The sequence below is a fragment of the Xiphophorus maculatus genome, chromosome 7, assembly GCF_002775205.1.
Source record: "Xiphophorus maculatus strain JP 163 A chromosome 7, X_maculatus-5.0-male, whole genome shotgun sequence".
Classification (NCBI taxonomy): Eukaryota; Metazoa; Chordata; class Actinopteri; order Cyprinodontiformes; family Poeciliidae; genus Xiphophorus; species Xiphophorus maculatus.
In genome coordinates, this window is record NC_036449.1 from 20,019,851 (window position 1) to 20,047,827 (window position 27,977).

The 27,977-nt window shown below is 36.7% G+C and overlaps 1 protein-coding gene across 1 annotated transcript; it reads left to right on the forward strand.

Annotated features, from left to right (window-relative positions):
- Positions 1 to 765: 765 nt before the first annotated feature.
- On the forward strand, positions 766 to 26,151 carry bard1 (BRCA1 associated RING domain 1). The gene is made up of 11 exons (XM_005800737.2): positions 766 to 968; positions 2,261 to 2,317; positions 2,831 to 2,979; positions 4,500 to 5,557; positions 6,120 to 6,200; positions 8,746 to 8,918; positions 14,780 to 14,912; positions 15,038 to 15,170; positions 18,480 to 18,572; positions 24,276 to 24,373; positions 25,424 to 26,151. The coding sequence occupies exons 1-11, from the start codon at positions 877 to 879 to the stop codon at positions 25,757 to 25,759; spliced, it is 2,403 nt and encodes an 800-aa protein (XP_005800794.1). The 5' UTR covers positions 766 to 876; the 3' UTR covers positions 25,760 to 26,151.
- Positions 26,152 to 27,977: the final 1,826 nt, after the last annotated feature.

A 27,977-nucleotide genomic window follows, 5' to 3' on the forward strand; every position in this document is an offset into this window, starting at 1 on the left:
ATAGTGAAGTTTATTTCAGTTAAAACTGTCATTGACTGCTGGTTTTGAATTTGTCAATCCAAATGTTTGAAATGTACAATTTTCAGTGATAGTTTTACATTTCAGTGTTCAAAATGACATGCTCCGTGAATTAAGCTATGCAGAATCACTATAGTCAAAACAAAGCACTCCATTGTGAGTTTACACCACTGAGAATTGTTACTATTGTAGAATTTTTTAAAAGGAATTTCTGAACGTTATCAGAAATGTTTCTTATGGCAAAACTATGCTCTGGTCCATACAGTGTGAGCTCCACCAGTTGAAGAGGCCTTTGCATGCATGGGAGGCTAACTGGTAGTATTGAACTCAATATAATTATATCTGCTTGATGAAGCAGCAAATGATGCTGCAGTTCTGCAGGAAACATTATCTGAACCTAATCGGAGCATTTAGTTTTATTACATCAAAGGTCATAATGATTTCTAGCAATTATTTTTAAATTAATCAATTCCAGTCTGTGATGTTAATCAGTCACGCGTGTCAAAGCTTGTTTTGGACACATTTATGTTATTTTGTAAGTGAAGAAATATCCACAGCAAGTTTTGTAAATTTAACACAATATCTTGCTAGTTCCTTTAGCCAAAATAGTACGGAACCGTTATACAGTATATTTCTCCTACATGTCTGTAAAATCTTCAAATAGCAGGGAGCGTCAACTAAGACAATATGCGCGTCTCAGTTGACGTCACAACCCTTAGGTCACTTCCGTAAATAATTGGCGGGAGATGTAAAGAACCAGGAAGTAGTTTGTTGTTTTGTGGTTTATTTTTTTAGAGGCAGGATCGGAGAAGCTAGTTCGACAACAAGTCGGTAATAGAAGTATTTCCTTTTGTAAAAATGGATAACACCACACCGCTACAAACAGATGGCTGGAAGAACACAAAAGAGGCGGTTGCAAACTTTCGTCGACTGTTGCTTTGCTCCAAATGGTACGTTGGTGCGAATCCGAACCGTTTTTCTGCGTAGCTACGCAAAATGCAACGTAAACAGCTGTTTCACGAGGTGCATTCCTGTGAGGGGAATAAATATAACAGGATTAATCACTTCTAGCTTTAATACACGACGAGTCTAAACATGCATAACCACGTCATTTTAACCTGAATGTTTACACGCAACAGAAAAAGACAAAAGAGCGAGTATAACTAGATGCGTTGAAGTGATTTCTCCCACCGTAATATACTGTAGAATGGTAATACAGTATATGAGTGTCTGACGCCATTGTGCATTTGCAATTACATTTATTGAGAATATTTTCATATCAGTATTCAAGATATTGAAGTCTATTTGCCTCTGCTAAAATGCCAGCTTTTTATGATGTAAAAAAATTAAACCAAGGAAAAGTATTTCAGAAATGTTCTCATCTTTAATTTGATTTATCAAACAGGTTTTTTTTTGTTTTTTTTTTATTAAAAAATATAAATTAACTATTGTGGCTGTGTAATTGTTCACAAGCTCTTATAATCTCAAACCCTCATTAGAGTATGGTGATGGCAGCATCATACTTTGGGGCTGTTTTTGTTCAGTTTTAGGAAGGTATGAACAGTCAGTGTTGGTGCGAAAGTTTCAGCCTCCTAAAAGAAAGATGAAGAGGAACATCTTCCTATGCCTTAACAACAACTCTGGTCATAAGTCAACAGCAGTGTACTTAGGCAACTACATACTTTAAAATTGTCCCTTAAAGAATTTCACCTTGTTCATCTACATACTTGTACGTGTTGGAGTCCCTGCTAAAGTAAAAAGCACTCTGCATTAATTTCTCCTGTCTTTTTAACAGGGCTGTGTAGACTTTTCACATCCACCATGCAGGAAAAATAAACAAAGCCTTATGTTGTGAGAACAATAATTCACAGTTGATGGTACACACTGCAGTCCAGGGATGAGGAAGCTGATGAATTTCAATAAACAATCCCCAGGCAAAAATAAGCTTCAGAGAAATGGCGTGAGATGTTGGAAATGCATACAGGCAAAAAGCAACACCATGCGAAGTCCCTGCAAATGATCATTTGTGTTTTTAGTTTTCCTCGTGTGATTTTAGTGAAGGGTGAGTTGTATCAAATCTAGTTATTTTCTGTGATAAAGGGATTTAGGTTTTAATACTCTCAAAATGGTAAAGATCAAAAACCTAATTACCGCTCCACAGCATCTTGCATTGCAATTGCTTTCTTTGTGTGGCAATGAGTTAAGCCGGCACAGACTAATAAATCCTTTCCCTGTTTCCCAGCTCAAATTTGATGGAGGAGCCAGTGTGTCTGGGGATGTGCGAGCATATGCTGTGCAGGTAATGTAACCTCACGGTGTTCTGCTGTGATATGCTTATTACGGGCAGGCGTTCACCGTGGCAGGAATTTTTATTTGCCGAACACAGGTGTAGCTAATAATGATAATGATTGCTTCGTTGCATTTAAGTGCGCGACTGCCAAGATTATGAATGCGTGGATGCTGGCTTACTGGCAGGGCATACTGGCATGCCTGAAAGGTATTTAAAAAACAGTCTGGTTTTCCTGCTATGACACATGAAAATAGCCACAGTGGGAGTCGTCTTCGTTCTGCCTCAGGCGTGGAAAATTACTTAATTTATTTGGACTAATCTCTGCAGAGATTAAATGATGCTAATACTGAAAGTATAAGGTTCACATGGATGAAGAAATCTAATGTGCTTAGATCCAAAGTTGGTATGAACTACAAACCTTTCTTTTTTGAAACTACTAAGAGGGGGAATCAATAGATGCACTGTATTTCTTTGTACTGAAATGTAAGTAGGACTCCATTCTAAGAAAGGCTTATTGCTCAGGTCTTGTGCTGGCCCTTGGGCAGGAGACGGCTGCGCGGTGTGTCTCAGCCCTGCGTGGGTGAAGGACATTCAAATCAACAGGCAGCTTAGCAGCATCATACAGCTCTTCAGTGACTTGGAGTCCCTGCTTAATCCCACAGAACAACCAGGTAAATGCATGCGCAGCAACATGTTGCTTTCAGTCGGTCCAAATATGTTTTTCACATTGCAGCCACAAGCTTCATTGTTTCTTAATGGGATTTTGTGTTATGAGCAAATATGAAGTGGTGCGTGATTCAAGTGGAAGGAAAAGCATTCATGTTTTCCAAAAATATTAGAAAAGTGTGAATGCAGAGTGCCTGGTTTTGAGGTGAACTGCACAATATATCAAATCACAATCACCTTTGAAATAGGGTGTCGTGGTTGCAAATGACTGTTTGGATGCAGTATTTGGTTGGATATCATATTTAAAGGGACATGCACCATCATTCTGCAGACCAGTAATATAAAACTCTGGGAAAAAATTGAGACCACTGCAAAATTGTCAGTTCTCTGATTTTACTCTGAGTAAAATGAACATTGTTCTTTTATTCAATGAACTGCTGACAACATGTTTCTGAAATTCCAAGCAAAAATGTAGTATTTATTTTTCAGGAAATGAGAAATGGTCAAAATAACAAAAAAGATGCAGTGCTTTCAGGCCTTAAATAATGCAAAGGAAACAAGTTCATATTCATTTAAAAACAACGATACTCCTGTTTTAACTCAGGAAAAGTTCAGGAATCATAATTTGGTGGAATAACCATAAGGTTTTCAATGGGGATTCAGTACAGTCGTCTCATTTCTTTTACAGAGCTGTATATATTCAGCCTATTGCTCGGTTTTTAGTTGCCCTTAAGTCACATTATGTGTCATTCTTCGTATACCTGAGATGCTAAACCACAATTCACAGTGAGAAAACTGTATATAATCATATAATCAGGATAAAGTGGATAAATCATAATAATTACAGCATTAAAATTATGTAATTATAATGCAGTAATGCAACATGTAATTGTATTGCAATTACATATTTTCCTGGTATTGTGTCATCCATAGTGACTTTTCACTGCAGTTTCAACTTTCTTGGGTAGTTTACCTCCTGGCTTTATGCTAATTCCTCTTAGCAAAACATTTATTGTCTTGACTTTTAACACATGATACTTGGATCTAAACCATTCCACTGCAGCTCTAGTTAGGATTTAGGATTTCTGTATTTAGGATTTCTGTTCTGTGCAAAGGGAACCATCTACCTGTCTAACAGGTTTTCTTCTGGGTATTCTATGTATTTCTCTCCATCCATGTTCCCATCAGATCTGACCAGCTTTTCTGTTGCCACTGAACCAATAATACAATTCTGGAATACTTGTGGTTGTTTTATACTATTATATATTGCAAGGCAATGTAAATGTGTTGTCAAATGTGTGCAAAAGTTGATTGCATTGAAATGAATTGTTCTTGTAATTGTTTTAAATTTTTAGTGCATAGTAGAATGTTATCACACAGAGAAAAAGGCTTTCTGAAAACAATTCACTTTCAAAATTTGTAGCGAGCACAGTACAAGGATGGGATTACTGTTTTGTTCTTAAAATATATCACTTCTGCTTTTTTTATTTATTTATTTATTTTTTTTTCATATATTTTATTTCAGACTCCTCTGTTGCTGAGGTCAGTTCGCAGGCGGAGGCTGCAGTTCTAAAATGCAAGAAGAACTTTAAGATCTGGTTCAGTCCTCGCAGTCGAAAGGTGCGCTGCAAGGTGGAGAAGCCTTTAGAGATCACTGCTCCAGACAGGAAGTCGTTTGAAGAACAGCCTGCTGCTCAGTCCAAAGTCCCCACAGCTCAGTGCCAGGACCTTTCAGTGTTTAATTTCACTTCGTCCTCCCAAGACTCTTCATCTTCACAAAATGAAAGTAATGTAAACAGTAAAGGAAAGAAAAGATCTAAGAAAACTGCTACTACAAGGAAGGTTCAAGGGCACACCAGTGCCACACGTAGACAGACTAAAGAGAATTTGAAAAAGAAGAAGCTGGAGGCCATAAACCAGCAGTGGGGAATTACAGGCAACCAAAATCCCTCATCTGGACCAGAGCCATCCTGTGCTGTTGGAGCAAGAGGGTCCCGCAAAAGGGTTTCTTTCTTAAGCTCTTCTGTTTCGACTGATGAGGCCCAGGCTGACGCCTCGCAGGTCTGTGAACTCAGTTTGACCAACCGCACAATAAACGTAAGTCTCTTGGGAGGGGAGATCAATGTGCTGAGTCACCAAAGCCAGCATGGTCAGAGCACATCCAGTCAGATGTCGTCAACAAATAACCCAAATCTGGATGACAATTCCAAAAAAGAGACAAACACGTCTCCCCAGGAGAGTCTCTCCAAAAGAAGCAAAACAGTGGCGAGAAACTGCTCCTTGGAAACCACGCCAAAAAGACAGAGGGCTTCTTCAGGCCAAAGGAGAAAATCACCTGGTGGAAAAGCTTCACCTTTCACTGAGCGTTTAACTTTAGCAAGCCCCACAAGTGAAAAGAAAAAGAAACACCCGAGAGAAGGTAAACAGCATAGTCCGACTGTAGTAGCCCTCATTTCTTCAGAAAGCCACAATAAATCCATGTGCAGTCCTCGGTCGTCTTTCGGCCGTTCAAGCCCTGGAAGCCCTGCAATAAGGAAGAGGAACCACAGAGGAGAGACCCCTCTACATCTTGCTGCAATAAAGGTGAAGATGTTTAGTACCGATCACATTGCTAAAGCTAAAATGCACGCAACTTTACCCAAGGAACTAGATTTCAAGTTAATGCTGCATCTATTGTCTCCTACAAAGATAAAAATTAATTGTCTGTCAAAGGTTAGCACCTTTGACAGACAAAGGTGCTGAAAGGCCATGACTTTGTGGCCTTTTTATGGTTTACTGATTCTTTCATAATAAAAACCCCAATCCTTTTCAAATCAGTACTCAGGTAATCGGACAGGCATGTTCTGCTGTTCAGTAATCCTCATGGACATGGCTGTAATCCCTCCCAGTATCACTGACACGGGAATCAATGGCTCTCTGTGGAGGCTGATTGATAAACCTCCACAGGTTTATCAATCAGCCTGTGGAGATTGAAAGTCACTTGTGTGATTTTTTTATCACACAAAATGTGTGATAAAGTCACATTTTGCTGTGACTTTATCAGAGTGTTGTCCTCAGGCATCGGGTGTTATTTTTTCATATGGGTTGACGTTACATTTTTGTGATTCTCACCTCAGGTTTGTTGTTTACTATACGTATCCTGCAGGGAGATGTAGATTCTGTCAAAGAACTTCTGGATCAGGGAGCTGACCCCAACCTGAAAGATAACGCCGGCTGGACACCACTGGTAAGTCTACATACATCAATCTAAGCAACTGTACAGATGGAAGCAAAAAGATATAAAAATAAACACGAAGGCCTGACTATGTTTGGCCACAGAAAACATGGACAAAAACCAGCAATCAGGAATAACATTCTTTGGGTTGATGAGTGAAATTAAATTATTTGGAGATTTGGTAGAATCTATGATAATGAGGTGGTGTCAAGATTTAGTTCTCATCACAAAATAAATTTCTTTTGTTTATGTTGTTTTTAAGTGTTGTTAAATTTGATCTGAAATATCCCTGTGTTTGGAAAGCAATCAGGTTTTCAATTAGGTGTCCTAATTATTATATTTTACATGACTGTATTTGCATAAGTGAAACATTTGTACTGAATGAAAAATGTCACTCTTATCATAAGATTTTAAATGTATCTTTATCATTGTAAGTTTCAATTATTTATGGTAAATAAGTAAAAAAAAAACTTACAATGCAATTGAAAATGTTATTTTTGCTGTTTTCTCCACTGTTCCACAGGATTATCAATAAATGGCAATAAATTCATAAGTATTATTAAATACGGTTACTGTGTGCATTTTGGTAAATGGCGTCTTGAAGAAGCTGTTTTCAAATGGAAATGTTTTTTATAAAAATTATTGTTTCTGGTGCTATGAATGCTTTGTCATGCAGTCACAACCATACAGTTACCAAAAATAAAACAAGAACTCTTTTTTTTACCATCTTTAATCTTATCATAATAGTAGCACAGAATACTGCAAAAAATTCTAAGTTCATACCGCTCAACCATACACACAGTTCTCCCGAGAAAAGTTGGCCACACACATTTCTGACAACAGCCTGGAACAACCAAAGCTTTAGCTTTTCTTATGACAAGAAGTCAGTTTTTTTATGTTTAATAGATGTAGCACAGGGGAATTTTGTCATTTTTATTCAGCACTAGGTTTCATCTAATCCTTTACACTATTCATGTTAAGAGAATATTAAGTGCCAAACAAAAGGAAGCCTGAGTACAATTTTAACTGTCTTTTCTTTATGTGAAACACAGCTAAAAAGGATTTTGCTGTGACTTTATCAGAGTGTTGTATCCTTGGTAAGATAATTACTGTAATCGCTGGAATTGTTTAACTTTAAGGCTAACCTAAAAGGTGTGTTGCTTTGTGCTTTTACACAGTTCTGCTTCAACAGGAAATGTTGGAAGTGCTGTCACTTGTTCCCTTGGTTATCATGCTTTTTTTGTCTTTGAGAACAAATGTCAGTGTTTGCCTCTGACTTTATTACATCCCTTAATGTGACTGCTAGCTCCCCTCAGACTTGTTCAATTTGAGCTCTGACAGTTTGCAGCTGATGTTTTGAAATGCTTACAATACAGCTTTGAGTTTGAAATATTATTTGACTGCTTGTATATTTCTTGGAACTTATGTGAGCCTCTGCTCCCCGATGTGTCTTTTTCACTTCTCTAGTTTCAGCAGCACTTTCATAACTCTGTTTTATTAGTCTTCTAAGATAATACAAGTGTCTGCTTTTCTGGGATTGTTGAGCCTTGAGCAAATAAAATGAAACAGATTTTGTTTGTGCACTTTACAAATCCATGGATTTTAATTCCTGCGAGTAAAACAAACATTTGTTCGGTACAGATGGCCAGCACTAAAAAAAAAAGAGAAAAAAAAGGCTGGAAATAGCCTGTGTTTGCATGAAACAGTTGAGCGGTAAGAAATAATAAAAGGCAAGTTTAATTTACTAGATAAAATATTGTAATGCAATTCATTCTCAGTATTCACTGTGCTATGTGTTTCCTATTGTGACTTTTTATTTAAAACAAATAGTTAACATTTTAGCTGAATTGTAAAATCTGAAAACAACCAAAACATATAATTTTATTAGAGGTACACAATGAAACGATCACAAATGTTATTGCAATATCACAGTCGAGAATGACTGGTTGGACATAATATTCTGTACACTATAATATTTTAGATGTCATGCTTTTATATTCATCAATTTTGATATATTTGGAAACTTGGATTTACTTCATTGTCCTTTATGCTTACACCAGATATAATTCCTATTGTTTAAAATATAACTTTCATATGCTGCAAAATAGCGTATTGTGCAGATTTTGTGCAGTTCTACTTTTGTTTAGAAAAAATAAATCATTAACACAGGCTAAAAACTTTGTCAAATTAAATGTTATTAGTTCTAAGCCTCATTTGTATTTGTTTCAGAAAAATATTGTTTTAAATAGTGAATAATTACAAAAAGTGAAGGTGATTGAGTTTGTTTTAGTTTTTATTAATTTGATTAGGTATCAAAAAATATGCAGAAGTGTATTGAAGGTGTAGAGGTATTTTTCAGAGGTAAACATTGCTTTCACAATTACATGATGTGTTTTTGGATATATTTTTGTCTCAAACAGCAAAGTGGGAAACAAAAAAACCCAAACACATTTCATTGCAGAATTTATGGTAATAGACTTCTTTTGAAAATAACAGTTTACAATAATGAGCATGAGTTGCACAGAATGACTGCTAGCCTTTTTGCCTGTTGTTTCAGCATGAGGCATGTAATCTGGGCCACCTGGCAGCTGTGAAGGTTTTGGTCGCAAGGGGAGCCCTGTTGAACACACCTGGCTATGAAAATGATTCTCCACTCCATGATGCTGTGAGGAATGGACATGCAGCCATTGTTAAGCTGCTGCTGCAGCTCGGTGCCTCACAGAACGTTCTGTAAGTTGCATATATGTCTTTTCTTGTTGAAGTAGTCTTGTTGACTACTTTTCTGTTCAACTCTCCTAGTAATAGTTGTAACTATTGACATCATAAGCATTGTTATGAAGTTGTGCTGAAGGCGCATTGTTGGAAAGAGTAGGAGCTTTTTAAAGAGACAGAGGTCTGACCAAGTTTGTTGAAGACTTTTGCTATATTTTTGCTAAAAGCTATATCTCAAACATCAATAAATATGAAGTCAGAAATATGAAATTTAACATGTTGGTGAAGTAGGAAGGATTTTTGTTTTACACAAAATAATTTTAATCATGTAATGCATTTTCTTTCTTTAAACTTTTGTTTGTAAATTGCCATGATACAATGAAAAAGTAGTAGTTTTAGTCAAGTCATTATTATCTTGAGAACCTCATACTGGCCCATGCCCACTTTCATCCATCTTGGTAATGAATACTTTGAAGCTTGGCAACAAAAGTTTCTCTGTCAATGCAGAATATTTACTTTTTACATTAAGGGTAAAGGATATGGTTGCCAACAGCTGCTCCCTGCTAAATATGGCAAATTGTATTACATGTACCTCTCAAGCCCATTCTAATCAAACAAAGTATTTTAATTTTGGATGTAGATTACTTGGACAAAATGAGACTGACAGATCGGGCAAGGAAGCTTTGATACAGGAAGGAAAACGTTTTCACTAAATTCAAATGTTACCTTTTATAAATAAGCAGGTTTTCCTCAGTTTCCTGCCTAAATGTAGTAAACCCACACTGTTGCTTGGGTTCAAATTCCAAGTCTTTCTGCATGGAATTTTGCATGTTTTCTATGCATGTGTGGATTCTCTCATTGTCTAAAAACACAACTGTTAGGTTAATAAGTTACTCTAAAAATGTCCCTAGATGTGAGTGTGTGCATGCATGTGTGTTTGTACTGTGTGTCTCTGTATTGCCCTGTGGTGGACTGGCGACCTATCCACCATGTACCCCAAATCTCACCCAATGACTGCTAGAAAGTAATTGTCTGTATCCACTTGTCCGGATACAGACAATGACTGGATGGATACAGAAATGGTGAAATGCTCTTTTCCCAATCACTCATGAGCCGTGTGTGTACAGGAACAGGGTGTGAGAAAAAAAATTGTGCATAGGTGGACAGATGCAAGGCTAATGCTTATTATCACTTTCCTGATGCTGTACTAACACTTATGGAAGCAGTGTAGATGGGCAGAACATTGTTTGTAATGAGGTAGGAGACATTAGGTCATCGTTATGATGATTAGTCTAGTTGATCAGGGTCGCTTTCCTTCTTTGGTAATTACCAATCGTCTTTTTTCTACATTGCTTGCTTGACTGTTTGTCTTATTGCTTGGGTGACTCCTTTAATGCATGGCCATACACTTTTCGCTTCTGTAACCTCTCAGTACTGATGCAGAGAGCTTTTCAGGTCACTGCCTGGTGAATGTAATCATCATCCAAACTTCTTCCGTGCTTGCCACATTCACACAAGCCAAGCAAAGACATCTGCCAGTTCAATTCCTAATGGAATGACTGGCACGAAGCTCTGGGTTTGGAAGTAGTTTTTGATGGCTTCTTTTGTTGCCTGTGTGCATGACAGGTTTCTGTCTTTTAACTGTATTCTATTCTTTCATTGCTCTCCCGTTCCACTGCTGTGTTGCACTTGAAAGCGTATTGATTGTAAAAGATCAGTGTCATATAGCCATCACTATCAAAATTCAGTCTGAGGGATCAGTTATTTATTTCCCAATAAATTATCTTTATTACAACTTAAAATAGGCAAAATATTCTGTATTTCTGACTTTAAAAAATGCATCACTAAAATGACACCTTTAGTACCTTATTATCTGGTGTGGGGAAAAAAAAAAGCAAAACTACAATCTTGCAAGATTTTTAAGCTAAACTGGATGGACATCTCAAAGCATAAAATAAAAATCAAATATTCATCATATTTGGTTTTTACCAGTCCTGTTCGATGTGGGTCTGTTTTCTCAAACAGGCAGGACTTCTCATGGTTGTGTGTGTGTTTTTTATTTTTCCCCATTCTCTATTTCTTTGAGCTTTAGAACCCAGCCGTTAGTGTCTGGGGGAAAGAGTTGTCACAATGACTTGATGAACTATTAAGAAACAGACTTTGAATTAGAGGCTGGGTGGGGCTGTCAAACTGAATATATTTCTTTAACTTTTTTCTTTCAGCTTTTTTCATATTCAAGTTTTAGTTATGAACATTTTTAAGATGTACAATAAATACTTCAACATATTGTCATATATTTTGACAAGAGTGTGAGCATCACGCTCAGGGTCAAGCAAACATTGACATTTTGAGAACTGCACATAATAAGAGATCAAGACTAATATAAAAGGTCTGTCTAGAATATTCTATAAGGATTTTGAGGGAAAACAGTTCTTGTGGGTGAAAAGTCAGATTTGTGTGTTTGTGCTTGCTATAGCAGCACAAACTTTATTTGCATAATCAACCATGCATTAGACATGAGTCTTAGTTTTAAATCTGAATGTATTTTATACACCTGAACAGCCACATGATATGCAAAATAATGCTCTGCATATGTGCGGGAGGTGTAAATATTACCACAGCTGAACTTTTAGGACGTTAAAGTAGTGGCCTGAAAATTACACACTGAACATGCAAAAGGCAGTTTGCTACCACTGGTTATTACCATTAAAGTACAAAAAATGACGGTAAATAGATAAGAAGTTACTCAGTATGTTTGAATTGACAGCTGGCAGAGGAATAATGCTGAATCCATACACTAATTCAAAACCTATATTTGGTTGTTAATTAATGTCAACTCAGGGCCTTATGCAGTTCTCGCATATCATTAAAATGTACTGCATATAAACTGGATCTGTGTAGTTACAAAATGTATGCTCATACAACAAATAAGCAATGCCATTAAATAGTAGAAGGTAATTGTGAATTTATTTTGGGAACTTTATTACTTTCTAGCTGTTTGTTTTGACATTTGCAAAAATACCATATTGATTACCTCATAGTGACATGTTATGCTTTTCTACCATAATGTTATTATTGAACATTTAGATTTGGATGCATGTGTGCTAACTGGAGCCTTTGTTGGCTATTTAATTGTCTGCATTCAGTTCTCACAGACGGACGGAGTCAACATGTCATTACAAAATAAGAAACAAAATGAATTAAAATTCTGTGCTTATGTTTTTATAGCTGGCAAAATAATTCTCCAGCTTTGTTCAACCTCAATGGTTCACAGAATGTCTTTTGGTGAGAAAGACTGAGTGTAAGCAAAAACTTTGCTTGTTTACAGGAAAGCCTTAGAGGCCACCTTTAAGATGATGTGGGTCTGACAACTTTTAGAGAGTGGGTGTCATTAGGTTCCCAATCTTTGGAGTATATACTCCATAAACTATACTGTCTGCTGCAGTTGCTTGCCAAGCCACAGTGCAGACTGAAGAGTTTTGGCTCCTATGTGCTGAACTCTAATTGTTTTCTGTTGAAATTTGAAATATTGCTAATGGTTTAAGCAAAGGTGCTGCAAGGAGACTGTTGGAAATGACTAGACATCCTCTGTTAATTTTACTGTTAATTTTGAACAAAATCTAAAAATCATATATGCAGTAAAAGTCAGCGGTCTTTTGTCTAACCTATGCACAAATTCATAGGCATGGAGGAAAGGACATTTTGTGGAGGATGCAAACTGCTGACCTAACATGGCTCATCACTCTTTATAATTCAAATAGTCATTTTTGCCTTACACCGAAAGATTAATTTTAACACGAACCATAAAACCTTTGGCACTAAGAAGAAAAGATAGCTTATACAAACTTGTTTACATACAGCTTTATTTCTCTTTTTGAGTTTTAGAGCAAAAAAATAATGTTTACTGTGAGAGAAAATGCAGTTGAAGAGTAGAAAAATACACAGCATACTGTTTGAAGCCGACTTACATGGAAGGTCTAAACGAAAAATGAAAATCTTTTGCCATTAGTTTTATTTTATTGTGTGGAATAAAAATGCAAATGTTTGCATGAAAACATAAGAACTGAGAAACTGAAAACATCCTTATAATCTTATAACACATAAGAAACTATTATAGAGACTGTTATAGAGACTATTATAGAGACTGTTTAGATTGCTATAATTGTTATTGTATTGTTATAATGCTTCTATAGTCCCAAAATAGTGGCAGTGATTAGTTTTGATGCATGTTGCAGCTCATGCTCACTAGAATCAAACTTGTGGTTAAGCAGAAGCAAAGCCCTGTAGTGTTTATTACCTTACCTCCGCCATGATTTTTTTCCCCCTTTCCCTTGAAATTTTAACATATTCTTCTCGCATGCACACACCAGCGTGTGTGCTTGCATATGTTGAAGTGTCAGGGACATTCTTTGTTTGTTTATATTTGTGTGTGTATTCGACTGGGAGAATGAATCCAAATGAAATATTTTATGGACCAGTGGACCTATTAATTGTCCCCCAGGTGTTATCTTTGCTGACGCCTAATCTTTTAGAGACGACCTGCTGGGCTCGGTTCTTCTATTTGTATCCTCTCTTCCTGCCATCCTCTCTCTTCATCCCTTTTTTTTCCTCTTTTGCACTTCCTCAAGGTGACCTTTCAGGCAGCTTTCTCAAACTCGCACTTCATTTCAACATCCTCTTTGTAACCAGGAGATGGTTGCACTTTTATCATCTTTGAGTGTCTGTTCATAGCGGTGCTTTTGATTTGATTTTAAGCCTCCATTACTCACACGGTATTGAAAAGGGTACTATGTACCAGATTTAAAATATATGCTGAATCCCCACAGAAACGGGGATCTTCTTCTTCAGATGCATTTCTCAAAATATCAGATGTTTTGTAACTGTGCGAAGAAGTCAGAGGGAAATGATGCCTGCATGGGGAGAACAGGTACGCCCTGTAAAGAAGGGCTCCAGTCAGGATTCAAATTCATTTTGGTGTAAGGAAACCGTTTTAATAACTGAAACAACACACAAATCAACAAATAAAAAGTAAAAATAAAACGAAGTTTGACAAGGATGTTTCTATCATGCACTTTGAGGAGGGGAGTGAGGCTCACTGTTGGGGAATTCGAGCAGGAACAGACATCTAAGAGTCACTAGGTGTCCATGATGATTTATTACAATCTTACCAGGGTTGACAATGAATGTGAAGAGTGCTGTATTAATGGAAAGAAAATGATTTTGATCTTTGATAAAACTGGAATTTATATTTCGGTTTTCTTTAGTTTCATATCAAACTTAAGAGAGACAAAGATTATTGTTCATCAAGGGAAAATCATATATTGTTGCACAGCTTCACCGAACAGCTGGTATGTGATTTCTTTGCCAGATTATTTTCCCTCAACACGGGATTATTGAACTCTACAGTTTTGCTTGGCAAGAGATTGTGACTTAGATTTGCAAGTATTGTGATAACATGTTGGAAGAATATTAATTTCTTATTGAGAAGATGTTCTTTGGACTAAAGATTCTAATGTGAGGAGGGCCAAAGTGGGGGGTGGGAAATACTTGACAAATTGGCTTGAAATTAGACTGGTAAAATATAGAAAACATCTATAGTACTCTGAAATTTTACATTTTTACACATACAAATCTTGACAAAATTCTGTTGGTGGTTACTATTATGTTTAACATCAGAAGTTATTCTTTATGAGATATCGGAGTATAGAATGGAGCATCCTGTTGCACTAAACCACCTGAGTTTTTGTGTGTCCTTTTGCTTTAGTTGTGTTTTATTTTATGTTTTTTTTTCATCCTCATCTTTACAAACTATACACAAAGAGGTACATTCTTTGAAACGCTGATATGCTTTATCTGTAAATTGTATGTCCTCTTTGCAGTAATCTACATGGAAAGCGTCCTGCAGATTATGCAGTGAGCCAGGAGATGCTGGCGATTTTCCAGGAAGCTGCAGAAGGAATCCAATATGCTAATTCTCATACATCTCATAGCCCCTCAGCCACTATCTCTGCGGTATGTCTTCATAAATCAGTGAATAATCCTTTTTTTCCATCTTGCATTTGGCAACCCTCAAGTGGTGATATTCTTGCATTAAGTGCCCGGAGACTGTATAACCATGTTCTTATGTCTCATTTTAGTCGAGCGAGAGTGCGAGAAGGGATCAGACTTTAATGTTATTGGCCAGCAAGCTATCATCACGAGAGCAGCGTCAGCTAGTCAAACTGGGAGTGTTACTGAGAGGAAGGATCGTTGATACCTTTTCTGACTCAGGTAGTATTCTTTTATCTTACTTACTAACTCTTGCTTATGGATATCAATTATTTCAGGAATAAACCTGAAATTCTGCCTCTATGTTGCAAATTGTCATTGCTTGACAGCCATTATTTTCTAACAACTTTTCAGCAACTGAGATTTTCAGGAGTAAACAATAAATGTAAAAATTGGAGATGCACCTTCAGAATTTTTGGCCGATTTCCATTTATTGTAAAACTTATTTTTCCGTGATACCGATTCCTGTTTTTGTTTTTTCTGAGCTCTCTTTTGGACCTATTGCATAGGACGAAAGAAACAGCATTCAAAATATCTTTTTTCTCGTCTTCCTGCCATGAGTAGTCATAAATTACATATTCTTTATATTAGGACCCAAATGATAACACAGAGCAACAGTTTTCCTACCTGATGGGTCGTTAGCAGGCGTCACATGCAGAGGAGTTAATTGGACCATTTGAATCAGCTGTGTTGGAGCAGAGACTCATCTAAAACTGGCAGGACACTGGCGTTTGGACACCAGTTAAACTCTCACGTGGCAAATTCGCTAAAGGTAAAAAGAAGGTCGATCAAGGTGAAAATTGGTCAACAGCCAGTTTTTCACTGCAGCCCCTTCATGCAGCTGTTGTTGCATAAACACCTTTTCTTGCCCAATATTCTTAGAAGTACACAGAAATTGTTATATAAATGGGCAGTTTTGTCCCAGCTTCCCATTTAGGAAGAATGAGAAATCTATCATGAAGAGACAGTCACACACTGCAGTTCTAATGTTTGGTGAAATTGTTTCTGCAATCTTAGAGTTTTTTGTTTTTTTTTTAAACTCAAATGATATTTTTCCCCACACACAGTTATGCTCCATATGCCTTACTAAGAAACATAGATCCATTTGTACTGTAAAAGCTGTGAGTCAGTACCTGAGCATTATCACTCATGAAGGTTCAACAGTAGCAAACGGCTGCTTTTAGTGGTGTATACATCATTGTGATGCAGCAGCTCCTTCACTGTTGCATAGTAATGGCTGGAAGAACACTGGAGAGCAGAAGTAATTGAAATCGTTCCTCATAAAATGTTTGGAGGTGCTGTCAGAGTGATGAATTCACACTAATGAAAAGCAGAGGAGCTTCTTGTTGTTTCCCCCCCTCTGGCTGCAGGGGTGACTGTTTGTACTTCCAGACGTTTTTTTTTTTTTTTAGTTTTTATCATTTCGAGCTGAATGCTATAGTTTCAATGCAATATGTAAAAGGATTTTACCCCTGGGATATAATTATGTTCGTTCTGCACTTGTCAACTCGGCTCACTCATTGAATGAAGAGGCAATAAGCTTGTATTTAAATTTTAATTAACCTATTATTATGTGACCCTGCTTTTTATAGCAAAAAACCCTGCTCTGGTTTTTGTTTCATTGTCAGCAGCAGTTTGACAGGTGTACAGCAGGTTACCTGGTCACTCACTCAAAGTGAGAAACGCTGGCGAATTATCACTGTGAGAAGTATACCTTCATTGTAGCTAGGTTAAGGTAGGTCCTATGAAATCTGTTGTATTATTTCCCAAATTCCACTTTTTAATTTTTAAAAAAAAATTAGTTTTCTAATTTCCACTTTTTTTTTTCATTCAAAACTTGTTTATTAACCCAAAAAGTGACTAATTATGGAGTGAATGAAATCACCTCAACAGCCAGAGATCTACATTCTCTCTAAATGTATAATTGAAAAACTGAGATATGAGAGTATGTTGTTTTGCTATGTGTATATCTGATGATTGCTAATGTTATGCCCTGCATATTATACTTTAAAAGCATTCGCAGTGTTGGACAAAGTAGAGTACCTTCAAATAAAAGTGGCAAACATTATTATTTGGCTCTTCTGAACCATGTCTTTGTGGGTCACCTTTTGCTGTAAATGCAGCTCCAACACTTTTGCATTCCTCCATCTTTGCACGTTTAGAGATCTTTACTTTTGACTTTTTTTTACCTTTCAACATCAGTTTCCCAAAGGCTCATTTAGATTTAGTTCTGACCTATTTTGTTGCATTCACAAAGAGCTGGTTGGATACACTGTTTTGTGGACTATAATAGCTCAGGTTTTATGCATGAAAACTCTGCTTGCCAATACTTAATTTGGCCACTTGAGCGACCTTCAAGTGTCCTTATTTAGACATGACGAAGATTTTTAAGGGATGATGGAAACATTGTGAAGATAGACTATATAGGTTGTAGTTTGGGAAATGCGGGTTAATTGAAATGGTTGTCACAGTGTTAACCAATCATGTGGTCATATGCAATATTTAGCAATCATATCAGAACGCAATATTTTTGACTATCGTGCAGGCCTAGTTCCTGATAAAGAACAGAATGACACTGCTTCCATGTGTCACCATGAGGATATTGTGTTCAAGGTGACAGTTTTTCTCCACAAGCACTTTGCATGCAGATGAAAAAGTTTAATTTTGGTTTCGTCTGACCTGAGCAACTTCTTCAACACACTTGCCGTTTCCCCTTCATGGTCTGTAGCAAACGGCAAAAGAACTTAAAATGGCTTACCTTAACAAGTGCTTTCTTCTGGCCATTCTTCCGTTTAAAAAAGTGATTTATGCATGCCTAATATGTGTGCTGTGACCGATTCTCCCACATGACTTGTGGATCTCTGCACAGTTTGGGTGGACAGCTGTTTATTTACAGGTTTACAGTTATGTGTTACCCTTTTCATTTTTGTTTGATTGATCTGACCAGTATCCCATGGGCTGGTCAAAGATTGGGGATTTTGTCTTGTAACCTAAACCTACTTGGTCTTCATTATGTTGTTTGTTTACTAATATAGCAATTTCTAAGGTCATTACAAAATACCGGCATTAATTCTTAGATAAATTAAGCAGTTCAATTTATTTATTTTATTTTTACTAATTAGAGGACATCTGAATGCAGCTTGTTTAACTGGATTTTATTTACTTTTCTGATTTTTTTTTTTTTTTTTTTCCCCTCCTCAAAAATGTGAAAGCCATGTCTCATTGCCCTGCTTTCTTGTTAATGTGCCACATAAAATCCCTATAAAATATGTTGGTGTGTTATAACGTGACAACATGTTAAAAGTTCCAGTACAAATACAGTAGTGAGGTACTACGTCTCCATGTCTGATGTACAATAAGCTGCTCCTTAATGGCCTCTTATATTTCTTTGTTCTTTATACCTTATTATTGATCACATAATCTGGAACTATCTAGTCAAGCACAGACTGCTGTTATTTTAAGTTTGTAGCACAACTCCCTTAAGTGTCTCTTTTCAGTTTGGGTTTGTACATGTTTGTTTTCTTCTCCCAGTGAGCCATGTCGTCGTGCCAGAAGGACAAATGCCCACCACCTACTCCACCCTCCTGGGTCTTCTTGCTGGCTGCTGGGTTGTCAAATACAGCTGTAAGTATGAAGTGAGCTGCTGACTGGAACAATTCTCTGCGGGCACCTTTTTTTGAATTTGATGTTAAAGCTACTGCTGGAAGTATACTAACCTCTCACCGCAGTCTTCCTAAGGCAGTGCCATTGCAGTTTTTTCATACTTTTTAGCACCTGTAAATTAAAAATAAAATAAAAAATTCTTCTGAGCAAGGCTAGCACAACATTGATTGGTTTTTTTTCTGACAAAGCTCCCTTTTTGCAATAGCAAATCACTTTGTAGCATTTTACAATGACCAATTGATTTATATATTTATAATTTCCCGCTATGTCCCAGGCAACATCCGAATTGCTACTTTAAGCAACACTGAGTTTACTTTTGAGGTTGCCTATGCAATAAAGGCAAGAGGTTAATTCTCCTCAGTGCCGAAGAAATCTAGAGCATGTCTTCAAACTTTGTACTCTCCGCAAGCCGTTGAAATCAGACTCCTTGTGTGGAGTTAGGATTTCTAAATGCAGAACACGCACTGCTCTGGGAAACATTCAAAGAAAAATGTTGCAACAGGCAATTTTCAGATCAATAGTTTGTGGCTCCTGTGGTGTGTGCACTCACCTGTTTGCATGTCTGACAGCCAGATGAGGCTGGTGGATGACTGGGGGATAGAATTTGGTTAATGATTACCCCAGAAGTTTTCGATATCGATTGCAATTAAATGATTTCCTAGTCACTTTGCCTCCTCTTGTTTTGGTAATCCGAAAACCAGTTTTGCTATTCTCAGCTAGTCCCCTCCCTCCCCCCTGCCATCCCAGTACCGAGTTAACAAGCAGAAATTCTGAGTAAGCCGGCTTCCAGCAAAGGAAAAAGAGACTAGCTGTCAAAGAGTGTTCTGGCACCTTGGCGTGCCCTTTGCTGCTGTATTTGTCAGTAGCATCACTTCACTGTCGGTGTGTGTGTGTGTGTTGAGCACAATGCTAGGAGTGCTGCTGCCTGCCAGTTCGGCTCCAGATGTGTGTTTCTGTAATATTTTGTGCATTTGGACCACATTCAGCCCTTTCCTTTTGTTTTCTTTTTTCCTCCACGCTGGCTGAACACTTGACACATCTTCACTCCCTCATGACAGTCACTGTGGCATCTACTCTGTTTCTGTCCGGGTGTATGTGTGACTTCTCATTGTCACCTGGCTTTGTGTGCCATCGCTGTCATCTAGGCCAAGTCCTGGATTACCTCTTTTGTCAGAATTATGTTTTGTAGGGCTGCTGCTGTTATTTTAGGGAAGCAGGATTAACATTTTATCCTGTCTAAGAAGATTCTCCTTTTGGTTGAGTGGTGGGGGGTAAACTATTAAATAGATTTTTCACAAGTTGAAAATTTTATTCTTTTATGCTTCAGTATAAAAATTAAACCATGCCTTTTAATTTAACTTAAGTTTATTTCTTAAAATGTAAGATAGAAATAAACAAATTTGACATAAGTAACATAGGAAACAAAATGCTAATTAACATGTATATTAACATCAATTTAAAATGTATTTTATTGCTGACCCTTGTAAGGATCAAAACATGGATTTACCAACCGGAACACATTATCTATCTGTAGTTTCTGCTCTGAACTAATTCTTTACTTGTCATGCTTCAATTACTGCACTTTCCCAAAGTGTCTGACTCATCACTCTGTGGTGAGTCACAAAACTTCTACTGCGGTTATCAGTTACAGTTGCACCTTTAAAGGAAATGGAAACTGCACCATAAATTTAGGATATGAGGTGTTACATGTTGTGTGGAGATGATTCACTTTGCATCAATATAGGTACAGCTTTTCATTTACATGCAGTATATTGACTTAGGATTAGAGGTTTACAACATAAAGGTTTTGTGGTCACTGAAATTTAAATAGATATACAGTAGGTGTGTGAGTATATATATATATAAACTTACTCATTTATTTATGACAGATTAAAGCTCATTAACTCTTCTTCTTTGCATGCAGTAAAATATAATAGAAATGGAATAACACAAATTCAACTTTTAGTACAAGATCTGTTCAAAACTATAAATAGGTCAGGCTTTTCCTTGCTGATAGTGATTCCTAGTTTTCTTTTACATCTCATTTGAGTTGTAAATTTTGAAATGCGCCAATTCCTTTTTCCCCCCCAACAATCTATGTCATTATATTGCCCTTATAGTTTGTAGCAATTATCTATTCACTGTTTAGGGAAGAAAAATATGTCAATGTCAAATTTATTTATATAGCACTTAAAAAACAGGTATAAAACTGCATCAAAGTGCTGTACAAGACCGGCAATAGCATAAGTTGATAAAAACAGGAGTATCAAAACAGAAGAACTACATTATTAGACCTCAAATACATGCCAAAGAATAGAAATTAGTTTTGAGAAGCGATTTAAAATGATCCAGGCTGTGGGCAGATCTAAGATCATATTATTTGTTTGTGACCAACCGATCACTGTTCTGACGGTCGAGTCGCTCAATTTTATTCACCAGCAGATTTTCCTTTGCGTGTCCAGAGAGCATTAGTTACCAATCTCAGAACTGAAAGATCGAACCGTTACTTAAAATGAAGTAAGTAACGATCATTAACTTGAATGTTTTGTTGCTGTTGCTGTCATGTTGAAAGAGAAAGGGCATTCCTTTCAGTTCACAAGTTCCACCTTTCCCTTTTTTAGCCTGCAGTGAGAATCTGAACAAGGGTCAAGCCTCTGTGAAACATATGACCCTGCCAGAGGCATGACTGCCAGGAACTGGACTCGGGTCTCCTCTCTCTGGGACTGTGTTCAGAATGCAGATGACTCAAACGTGTCTTTGTATGTGAACTTGAGCCCATTCAGTCATGTTTAGGGAATGAGATTGGATATGGTCTATTTGTGTTGTTTAGATGCTGCAGGCTGTAGTGTAGAAAATCTAGGAGTAACCACCTCTGAATTTATGTTAGTTTGATTTTAGTCAGCTTTTTCTATTACTTAATGGTTTAAATTTGGGTTTAGGATTGTTGTCTTGGGGTTAAACGTGATGGTGTCAAAATTTTATTGTCCATCTGTTTATAGAATTTGGGTATGCTGCCTTTTCTTCTGCCTTTTATTACCTCATCTCTAACAGTTGGGGCCATGCCAGGAAACTAATCAATTTGAATAATCTCCACAGATTCTGATGAGAGAATTACAATTATGTGAGAAACTTATTGGCCACAAAACAGTCAAATAAAAACCGGTTTCTCTGCAAATTATTTGGAGGTATTCATTTAAAATTTAAGGCGATTAGCATTGGACTGGTTAATTTGATGATACCAAAGCTTTAAAAAAAATTGCATTTACAAGCACATTGCAGTTTTATATCATACTGTTTCTAGTTTAGATCCCTTTTTAACAAGATAGACAGAACTGGCCCTCCTCCACTTGTTACAGTGCACTGCCAGTCAGCAGGTTGAAAGGAAGACTCCTTCTACATGCAGAAAAAGCCAGTACAGCTGTTTGGAAATTTTACTTTTTGTTATCCCAAATAGTCGAGTTGTCGAAACTAAAGAAGCCCTATATTTCTTAATAAGGTTACCTTTTTTAAAATTCCACTAAGCAAGCTCTAAGATATTTGGCAAGCTAATTTATGTAAAATCTGTCAAATGATGTCATACTTGTTTGTTTTTTTCAATCTTTGTGATTGCATTGATTTCTTCACAAGGCTACTCAAAATACTAATAATTATGTTGAATGATTAGTGAAGATGCATGAGTAGATTTCTTCTGGGGTGTGTAAGTTTAAGCTTGTTTGGAATATAGAAAGTTTACCTAAAATTCTAATTTGTGGACCAAATTCATGTTTTTGAATATTTTTTTCAAGTTTGGTTTGGACATGTGTATTTAACCATGTACTCATGCCTACTTGAGTTTCTTTTATTACTGAAGTTCTGTGTCTTCTTGTTACTCCTAATTGCCCATATTGCACCTCAGGGCATCTCTTCAAGGTCATTTTGTTTGAGGATTAAGCTCCTCCTGACCTGATCCACATGTCATAATGAGCTGCAGTTGGTTTAATGTTTAATCAGTGGGGGAGCATTTATCTTGCCACTCACTCATTCAGTGACTCACAAAGGTTGGAGGTTAGAAGTTGAACTGAACATAAATAAATATGCTAATAAGTCCTCAGCACTAAGCACAATCGTCCGCAGCGATTAACCTCAGTATCTGCTCCTTTTCTTTGGCCTAGCTCCCCTACAGGAAACAAAACTATAATTAAGTGGGTTGAATGGTGCCACTCTATTTACTGCTTCCTACAGATATGCATGTATGTAATTTGCGTTATTGTGGCAGGGTTTTTCACTTGCACACATTTACACTAATTTTCTCATCTTGCCGAACAGCTGGGAGAAACGTTCCAGAAAATAAAGATGCTGTTGAATGATTGCGGAGGTGGTTGTGAGGTGAAACATATATGTCGGGCAAGTGTTTCCATGGATACAATGCTGATTAAAATTGTTTCCGTCACTGAGTCGTAAACTATGAATTAATTTTCAGGAATAGACGTAAACGTGGATGGTTGGAGAATGGTTCTGTTTTGTTAGCGATTTATTAAAAAGCAGTGAGTCATAGAGCAACAGATATATTAAACACACAACCTCCCCTAGCGTAGTTACCATCAACACCTTGTAATGTTTGGATGAAGAACCTTTGTGTTTAAATGCTCATGGCATTTTTTTTTGTTCCAAAACTTTCCATCTGTAAAATATTAATACTAAGAGAAGGAACCATCAGTCATTCATCATCCCTTGATAATCATAGTGTAAATTACATGGTTCCTGTTAAACCATGTTATTTACATGATTTAACATGTAAATAAACGGCAAACTTTGTTTACGTTTGAGGGCATTAAGAGAACAGGCTTTCCCTTTTTTGCTTTCTAAACAATTGTTTGCCTGGTAGATAACCAGTAATGGTTGTTATTGTGACTTGCTGAAGTTCTCTATGATGTCTAGAGGTTTTTCTCTCTCCCACTTTCCTCCTGACTGTGAGTGGAGGAAAGATGAATTTAAAATATGTCTAATTGCCTGTGATGAAGGTATAATGTTTCTATATTTGTGTATGTAAGTATTTTTAGGACATTCTACATTTAGATTTGTCTGAAATTCGTATCTGGATTGAGTTATTTACATCTTGCAATTCGCTTGGAGGTGTGGTAAGAAAGTGTATCCATACCATGTAATGCTTGTGTGATGCGTTTTTAAAAGAAGTTATGAAAAACATTACATCCATCTCACAATTCCCACAATATGATAGCCATTAACAGAGAACTTTGATTCATGGGTTGTTTGATTTTTTTTTTTTCATGCATTATCTCTTGATATGCATACAAAATGCATAATCCCATTTTTACCATAATTTGCTGCTGTAAATGCTGTACATTTCTCCAGCCACTGTGGGACATTTGCATTCTACTCCTTAAAGAAATTTACATTTTCTTATACTGGCTGTCACAGTTTCAGTTGGACTGTGTTCAAGTTTCAAGTTTTGTCTAATATTTACAATGATAGTTGCTTCGTTAACTCCATAACTCTGGGAGCATCTCTCTGTCAACAACTTCAGCTTTGGCAATCCTTGAAATCTTCTAGCTTGTAACAGAGTAGTCACGAGCATTGTCATCCTCTCAAAACTTGTCGCAATCTTTCATGTCAGCATAATCAGCTGCAAGCTTAATTTTGTTTGCTTTATCTGTTTGTCGGCAGGGGTGAAAGCATGTCTGCAGGCGGGAAAGTGGCTACCTGAAGCTGAGCATGAAGCGGGAGAAGGCCCTCAGCGCAGCCGCATCAACAGATGTAGTTTGGTAAAGTTTAAACACACAAATACAAAGCAAAAAAAAAAAAAAAAATCAAAAGAGGCATGTTTAGTTTAGAGTCTCGTTTAGGTTTAATATATTTGAATTCAGTATACACGTATTTATGCCTCCTAAGCAGCTTTTGGGTTTTTCTTTTTTTTTTTGAGAGGTCAAAAAGAAAAGAGCTGAAACAGCAGCTCAAACTATCCTCAAATGGCGAGACAAACACTTTGCACTGGCCAAGTTGGAGTCATGACCTCAGACCAAACAAGAATTTGTTGCAAGGCTTGAAAATTTCTACTTGCTCACCAGACAGCAGATGGATTAAGAGAGCTTGATAGAAAATAAAGCTGAACTTTCCGTCTTGAGGCTGCATTTGCCACCAGAATTACATTTTAGTGTAGCTTTAGATTATTGATAGTGATTGATGTTGGAAAAAAAAGGAGATGTTTTAGCATGAAAAACTACAATTTATACAAATTAGTATTGTCATTAGACAATGTAAATATAAGTAGCTATTTGCTTTACAAATGACAGGACAGTGCTTTTCTCTTTTTTATATTATTTTTTTGCTGAAAGGACAAAAAAATTCAAACTTTTAATGTGATATCATAAATAGTAATAAAGATAACACTTAAGATAAAAAGGGAACTTAATTTAAAGTATAATTAAAGAACATCATTACTTGAAATGTTATACTCTATGATGCTTGAGTTACTTTGAACAGTTCTCTAATTCAGTGCTGCTTTAAACAGCAGCACTACTAAGTTCCTTTTGAGGGTGAGGTTTTTGAAAATCTCTTATTGGCAAAGTATCTAAGTTAAGCACTTGTACAGTAAATTTGATAGCATTTATGAATTTCATAGAGATTTAATTAAATCTTTTGGAGAATTATTTTGCCTTGAAAACACAAGAGCCTCAGATCTGTTTTATCAGTTTGTGTTTCATGTTTTCTGAGCTACTCTTTTGATGGAATAATAATTATTCATCTGGAATTAGGAGCCATGCAAGCATGACAAATACCTAAATAACACATTAACTAGAGTTTTGTTTTTACAGCTTCCACCACTTTTCGATGGCTGTTTCTTCTTCCTCCTCGGCTCCTTTAAGGGGACAACCAAAGACGAGCTCGCCAAGCTGTTGCAAGAAGGAGGCGGCCAACTTCTGAGGCGGCAGCCAAAGCCTGACAGCGACGTTACACAGACTCTGAATGCAGCAGCCTACCATGCAGAGCCAGGCTCTGACCAGGCACTCTGCACCCAGTACATCATCTACAACCCACAGGGAACCTACAAGCCGGCGGTTGTCAGACGAGGGAAAGTGTGGTCCGCTCCCTCAACCTGGATCATCGACTGCATTGCAGCCTTCAGCCTCCTCCCTGTGCCTCAGCATTAAATTACTGGTTTTTTTTCTTTTTTTATTCACTATGATTAACATTTCTTCTAGATTTTACTCACTCTGAATGGTTTTTAACTTGTGGTACATTGGTTGTTTGCTATCACAAATAACTAATTCCTTTGCAAATTAAAACAATTATGTTTCATTTTATGATCCCATATGTGTTTAAAATACGGCACAAATTCTAATAAAGTTCTTCTTTTTAGACTTGTATTATTAACCAATGTTTGCTTTCAGTGCCTCATAAGACTGAAATAACTAAAATGGAAATTGAAAAAAAAATCAATCCAGCCAATACATTTGTGTTTTCAGAAAATTAGTCTGTATAGTTTTTGTGGAGTAGTTGTGTAATTGTATGTTTCTCTGAATTAAAAATATTCTTCAGTATATTATCTTTGTTTTTTATTATGTAGAGACTCCTAGTAGAAATGGAATCATTTTTGGACTCTTAAATTAATAATTAAAGAAAAGAGATCTAAAAAGGTAAAATTCAGGAATTTACTATAATGATTTGAATTTACTATGTCAATAAAAAGGGATTGTTCTTAGTTTGCGGTTGTCATAAGACAAAATGTGGAAACAATTCTCTGTTTATCTGTGATACACATGTGCTTGGGTACCTGGAAACAGAAGAAATATGTGAGTAGCATGGCAAATACTTCTACACTGTACATCCTACTCAGTAAATTAGATCTGATGGGGCTTATCAGATTCAAAGTAGCTATTGTAGCGTTCTTATCAAATTTCTCTCATAAAGCACATATTTCTGTATTAAAATATTTACACATTATTTGTCTGATGTAATATTCTGATCTTAAAAGTTTCATTTCAATAGCTGTTAGAACATTTTCAAAATGACCAGAAATGAAGGCTTTAAAACACCAGTCTAATGTATGCAGTCTGTGTAACTTAGTGAAATGAGTTATTGAAATAAAATTTCAATATTTACATTTATTGGATTGAAACTATATTTACTTAAAATAAATATACTTTTTCTTAAGTCAGTCAATGTTTATTGTTTAAGGCCACTTATATATGCCTACAGGTGCCACATTTATCTCTTCAATTATTTGCAAGTGTACACACTGGGAATGTCCAACCTTCAGGAAGGAAAATGGCTCTGTGTGCCAGAGATCTAAAGGTGCCTCCCAGCTAGTGAAAAAAGTATAATTATCCATCATAAAACAAGTCTAGTACTGGCATAGGCTGAGAGACCCCTCACAGATAAAGAAGTCATTACACCAAAACCATCTTTTAAGTCAGTTCACCGTTATACTCAAGGAGATACGGAGAAGGAACTAAATTTTTGATCAATCTAAAATGAATGTTTGGCTGAAAGACCATTAATGACACACTAGGGTTACTCACCCCTGACAGATTTGTTGATTTATCATCAACTGGCATTTTTTGGCACTATGTTTGTGTTAGTGAAAGCAGGAAAAGAGGCCTGTTGGTTAGTTGGTCCCCCTTTTACGCTGGACTTAAGGGACGTGGCAGTCCTAGTGGCGGCTGGTCCATAGGAGGCGCTAACCTCATATGTCAAAGGAAGATTATGAATGAATAAATGACAGTTTTCCTTTATAGTGTGTGCTAACCCAAAACAATTTGAATTTTTTTTACACATTTCCATCAGTTGACTCTAGACAGTGAATTTTCGCCCACACAGACATCTTTCATAACTCTTCCGTGGCGCAAGACTACAGCTCCTCTGAAATGGAACTTAAAAAATCAGTTGTATTAAGGTTGCTTGGGAAAATTAAAACAATATTTGGCATCACTGAAGATCACTGAAATTAATGTCTACGGTGCGCTGAAAATGTGTGAAAGTTTTGGGTCTATGCATGGCGATGAAGTTGATTTTGGTGAAAAGAACAACAGCCAATCGGAAGTTTAGAACGAATCAAATTCTCCATCTTGATTATGGAGGATTTTCCGGATGGCAGGTAAACTATTTCTGTTGTTCAGCATGTTTTTTTTGTTTTTGCTTTGTTATTAGCTACCATTTTGCTCTGCTCTTTACCTTTTCTGTTCACCAGCTGATTCCAATTGTCCTTTGCCGTTCATCGAACTTTGCTTTGATTTATATGATGAGCGTTTGCTCCGGTTAGCATAATGCTAATGCTGTATTTCTAGGATTTCTCTTTTAAAGATTGCTGAGTATGATGCTCCTATTGAATTTTTTGAGCTTCCGCTGCAGCTATAATGTTGATGTTTT

Excerpts from the sequence above, each read along its gene's own strand:
- bard1 (XM_005800737.2), top strand. The coding sequence starts at position 877 with ATGGATAACACCACACCGCTACAAACAGATGGCTGGAAGAACACAAAA. Across the intron at positions 6,201-8,745 it reads ACGCCGGCTGGACACCACTG|CATGAGGCATGTAATCTGGG; the intron begins GTAAGTCTACAT and ends CTGTTGTTTCAG. Across the intron at positions 8,919-14,779 it reads GGTGCCTCACAGAACGTTCT|TAATCTACATGGAAAGCGTC; the intron begins GTAAGTTGCATA and ends TCCTCTTTGCAG.